Below are 5649 nucleotides of genomic sequence, written 5' to 3'. Positions count from 1 at the left end.
GACCTGAGGGAGGAGGTGCAGAAGATAACACAGGAGCTTCACCAGCAGCAAGAGCAGTATGAGCAGAGGTATCGAGAGATTTTTGCACGTGTTGCCGCCAACTCAGACCTGAGGATGAAGCCGGAGCAGCTCGAGTGACTGCGATAGCAGATAGAGGAGTACAACTATCAGATGCACGCTGGAGTAGGGGTGTTCAAATCCAAACCGATCCAAATTAAACCGCTCATCCAATCCAATCCAAACCGAAAATTGATTAAAACCGCACTAATTCGGATTTGATTGGATCTTATTTTTTGCAAACTGCTGGATCGGATCAGATTTTGGATCTACTTTTCACAACCGATCCAATCCAATCCAAACCGCACAATGTGTTATAATATTATTATTTTATTATTATGTTTACAATTATACTTATAACATATTTAATTTGTTATACATTTTTATATTTTTTATGTATTATTATTATTTAATAGATGTTTTATGTTCAAAATGTGATTTATTTATTTATTTTAACTAACCTATAATTTTATTTCTATTGTTATGTTATCGTTGGTTCTTTAAGATATTGTTAAGACTTGCTATGTCATTGTTGGTTATTTGAAATTTGATGTTGAGACTTGTTATATATGTTTAATTTTTTTAATTTAGAAAACTGCAAATTCAATCCAATCCAAACCGCTCGAAATTGGATCGGATCAGATCAGATCGGATTTTTTAAAAAAAATATCCAATCCAAACCGCACCGCAACTAAACATAGTGTTCGGATCGGATGAGTTTTTGACTCAAAACCGATCCAAACCGCACCGCGAACACCCCTACGCTGGAGGCAGCGGCACTACTGGATCCAGTAGTGACGCTACTGGTGGGGCACTGACGGCGCCTCAGCAGGGGGACCATGACGATGCCGCCGCCGCCGCACTACAAAAAAAAAGGGTTAAAATGGCGGTTTTTTAAGGTAATTACGGCGGTTACAACCGCCATTATTACCGAAAACGGCGCTTCCAAAAAACGCCGGAATTCTGGGCGCCATTCTGGTTATTACGGCGGTTTTTTGAAAACCGCCATAATAACCATTGGATAATACGGCGGTTTTTTGGCGGTTAAAATGGCGGTTTTTAACCGCCATTTTAACCAGATAAAACGGCGGTTTTGCTGTTGTTTAAAATGGCGGTTTGTAACCGCCGTAATTACCTGGGTTTAATGGCATCTTCCTCGTTTAAAATGGCGGTTTGTAACCGCCGTAATTACCTGGGTTTAATGACATCTTCCTCGTTTAAAATGGCGGTTTGTAACCGCCGTTTTTACCGGGTTTAGTGGCATCCTTTTCGATTAAAATGGCGTTTATACCCGCCGTTTTTACCAGGTTTAGTGGCATCCTTTTCGATTAAAATGGTATTTTTTAACTACCGTTTTTACCAGGATATAATGGCACCATTTTTGTTTAAAATGGCATTTTTAGCCGTCGTTTTTACCTAATTACAATTTTATACTTTTTAAAATGAGATTGAAACTATATATTTAAAGTGACATTTTTAGAACTCAAACTTTAAAATCTCATAACCAAAAAGCATAACCTTAAATCAAACATCATAACAAGATTTTTAATTCATACACAATCTCCGAAAATAAAAAATCATAATCCAAAAACAAAGTATCAAAGATAACATTTTTCAATAATTTGTCTTTAACATATATCTATAATACTTAATACATAAAATCTTTATCATACAAGATCATGCTTCTTTGTTGCTCGCTCCAGAAGACCTACTTCCTAACTCTCTTGGTGATGGAATCTCACTCTCTTGATCCAATCCCTACAACAAAAATATAATTATGAGTACAATAAAAAAAGATATAAAATTGAATCTGAAACTATTAATATAAATTTATTCCATCAAAAAAGAAAACTGCACTTTTGCACAATAAATCTTCTGTTTTCTGGGAATTAGGAAAAGGAAACTCACACTAATTTAACTAATTTAACATATAGATAACAATGAGCTTTCACTATACAAAAATGAGCCCATAATTATTATGAGTCTTATAATATGCCAACAATATATAATATGCTCATTATTGTAAGGACCAATCCTAAAATAATCAGGAAGCACTACTCTGCCAAATATATACTTATATGACTGAGACATATATAAAGTCAATAATGCTTTCTATTATTACCATTGTATCTGATAGGTCATTGATGAGGTTCGTACTAATAATTATGCTAAAAAGGGTGTCGTACCACGAAATGCCCCCATGCATTATGCCATAACACAAACAGCCAAATGTGAGATTATGTTGTCCATAATACATCAAGAAAAAATTATTGTTTAATTACATTTAACTATGGCTACTGTACTATACCTGAAATAAATTAATTAATTAAATGTTGCATAGTCCATATTTGGTAGATCCAGTCCATTAAGATACTTAACAACTTTTTTGTATTACACATGGAATAAGGTATTAAGAACATAAATTGTATTTGTACCTGTGAAATTTGTTGAGTAGGAAACATTCCAGCTAATTCTACTGGAATTTTACCTCTCTTCCGTCTAAAAAACAGCAGCAGCACAAAATCAATGAGTAGAAGCACAAAATCAGTAAAACACTATCAGAGCCATCAAGCAATTATAAACAGCCACAGCACAATGAAAAATAAAAAAATATGAACCAGTAAAAACAGCCTAAGCCACAGAAATTATAAACAGCCACAGCACAATGAAAAATAAAAAAATATGAACTAGTAAAAACAGCCTAAGCCACAGAAATCAATGAAAAATAAAAAAATATGAACCAGTAAAAACAGCCTAAGCCACAGAAATTAAAAACAGGCACAGCCACAGACCATGAGCAAATATGAACAAAAAAATTAGGAGCCATCAGCAACTGGTGAACCAGTAAAACACTATCAGAGCCATCGAGCAATTAGAAAACACTAAAACAGAGTAAAAGAGTAAGTATTAGGTGTTCTGGTTGATACAAATGATATAACAGAGTAAGTTTATTTTAATCAAGAAATATATCACTGAAGAAAAGATATGCATAAAATTAAGTTACTAACAGCAACAATATAACAACTGAGATGCATTAGGTGCTAACATAATGACTCCTATGCTATATAAAATATAATAATGGCAGCAAACTAAACATAAAGCTGAGAAATTAATGTTATTGATGATTACCAATTCATGATTACCAACATAGAAATGAACCTGTGAAAGTTGTGTTGATATTTTATCATGACAATTCTCATAATAGTTGTGGAGACAAGTGGAATTAAATTGAAAAATTGGATAATGCCAAAATAAAATTAAATGTATGAAATCCACACATAGAAATGATTACCAATTCAGCCCTTCTTCTTGCAATTGATTTAGCACCTGAAGTATGAGGAATTGTTTGTTTTTGCCGAATTTCTTGATTCCTCTTACAAAGATTCTGAAAGATAAATTTGAACACAATTAAATAGAGTTAAACATGCATTCACAACATTCCATATGAATTCAATATCCTATTTACAGCAGCAAAATATATAAGGCTTTTTAGTGGGACAACATTTAACTAGGATTGTAAGTACTTACCTGAGTTTCAGGCTTCAAACAATATTCTACGAATAAAGCCCACTGATCAAGAGCAATATCTTCTGGTGTATTATTTATGATCTCGGTTTTACTCAACCTCGGATCATAAAACTCGTTCCAAAGCTTTATCCTATGTTCCCTCCATTTTTTGCCAAGCGATTGGAGCAGAAATCGTTTGGCCAAGCTATCACATACTTTGAAGCAAAATCGAGCCTTTAATATGGAACAAAGAATATATATTAACTAACAAATATAACTAAATAATGACAAAGAAATAAGCTTTAGAGTCTTAGTAATCTTCTTACTTGGAAAAAAATATTCCATTGATTTTCAAAATAGCTCTCTGGAATGTCTGACCACTTATCAAAACTGATTGGAAATGCTACACAATCAGTGGCCAATTGCCCACAAATTCCTGCAAGGAGTCCGGCTGCTTCTCCTATTGCTGCATGTTGTCTATCAAAATTGACAACTATGCGCAAACCTTCTGGCAAATTATGCACATCCTTCACTAATAAATGAAGGCGTGTACTATTTTCATATTCATCTAAAATAGATAAATAAATATAAATAAATGAGTAATTGAGCAACTAAAGAATAAAACATATGATGATAGATATATATTATAAAAGATTGATTCTTGTACAGGGTATAATGTAACAGCAACATATATAATACTATATATTATACATCAGAATTCCGAATCAAGGTGAAAATAGGCTAATATTAGTAATATCCACTGCAAGATAAATGTCATTATTAAAACAAGAAATCATGCTATGCCAAAAGTTTTCATTCAGATCTGGTATCTAATTTTCTTTAATATGGAATTATCAACTTTAGAGAAATCATGCATATGTAAATATATGCGTGAAGATCAATAACTTCAAAACTTTTTTGTTATTCTGAATATTTTGCTCTTTGTTGTGATAATGTTTTAATGACCAAGCATTGCCTCTATAGAAATTAAATGAGGAAGAAGCTAAACTTCAACAATCAGCTTAATATTTCTAGAAATCAAAGTGGAAATGAGTCTTTTAGGTGGGTTTATTTGTCTAAATTTTAAAGTCTTTTTTAATTTAACAAATTTTCATGGCTCATAAATATTTTGGAGGAAAATCTGAACAAGGACATGTAAATTGGAAGATAGTGAAATTTGGAAAGGAAGAGGAGTGAAAGAAATAGTGTGATAGGTGGCTGGAGAATATTACATTTGAGAATATTACATACCTATGGCATCAACAGTCCAGTAATGCTTAGATTCACGCCCACGTTTACGTTTAGGTTCGGATGGATGCTCAGATATAGTTGGAGCAACTGATGATGGCTCAGAAGAATTTGAAGCTGAAGCTGCCGACTTGTCTCGGGAGGAGCTTGCAACTGCTGTCGACTTATCTCGGGAGGAATTTGAAGCTGCTGACTTGTCCTGGGAGGAATTTGCAGCTGCTGCCGACTTGTCCCGGGAGAAATTTGCAGCTGCTGCCGACTTGTTTCGGAAGGAATTTGCAGCTGCTAGGAACTTGACTTGTGATGCATTTGATGCTAGTGACTTGTCTTGTGAAGAATTGGCAGCTGCTACTGACTTGTCTTGTGAAGAATTGGCAGCTGCTGCTTTAAGTAAATTCTTGTACTTCTTTTGCTTTGGCATATCTGCATAATAGATCAAATAAATAATTAATAAATATAGAATAAAATGTGCATCAAGGTTTAGTAGTTCCATTAAATCAATTAATGAGTCTAAACAACATATTTATGTAAAATTTACAAACAAAAGTTAAATTGAAAAAGAAATGTAGACAAAAATTATTTTTCTATAATAAACCACTTATTAATAAAACTCACCCACTATTCTGACATGTGTTCGTCTTCTCCAATGTTATTATCTAGTAGTTCATCATCTACCTCATCTCTTAACAATGATAGATTATCACCATTTTCAAATAAAGAATCTAAGTTTTGCTCTAACCATGGCTCATTCTCGCATGGTTCATCATCTTCATTTCCCCCCATATCATATGAATCTCTTGGCTTCAAATGCACGACAACACTCCAATCTTTATTCAC

General features: G+C 33.5%; 1 protein-coding gene across 1 annotated transcript; it reads right to left on the bottom strand.

Moving 5' to 3' along the window:
* Positions 1–748: 748 nt before the first annotated feature.
* LOC130934075 (uncharacterized) lies at positions 749–5233 on the bottom strand. The gene is made up of 5 exons (XM_057863668.1): positions 4816–5233; positions 3891–4132; positions 3586–3798; positions 3350–3442; positions 749–919 (listed from the first exon to the last, which is right to left on the bottom strand). The coding sequence occupies exons 1-5, from the start codon at positions 5231–5233 to the stop codon at positions 749–751; spliced, it is 1137 nt and encodes a 378-aa protein (XP_057719651.1).
* Between the last annotated feature and the right edge of the window lie 416 nt (positions 5234–5649).

Source organism: Arachis stenosperma, chromosome 1 (genome assembly GCF_014773155.1).
Source record: "Arachis stenosperma cultivar V10309 chromosome 1, arast.V10309.gnm1.PFL2, whole genome shotgun sequence".
Taxonomy (NCBI): domain Eukaryota; kingdom Viridiplantae; phylum Streptophyta; class Magnoliopsida; order Fabales; family Fabaceae; genus Arachis; species Arachis stenosperma.
This window is presented reverse-complemented; position numbering and strand designations above follow the sequence as displayed.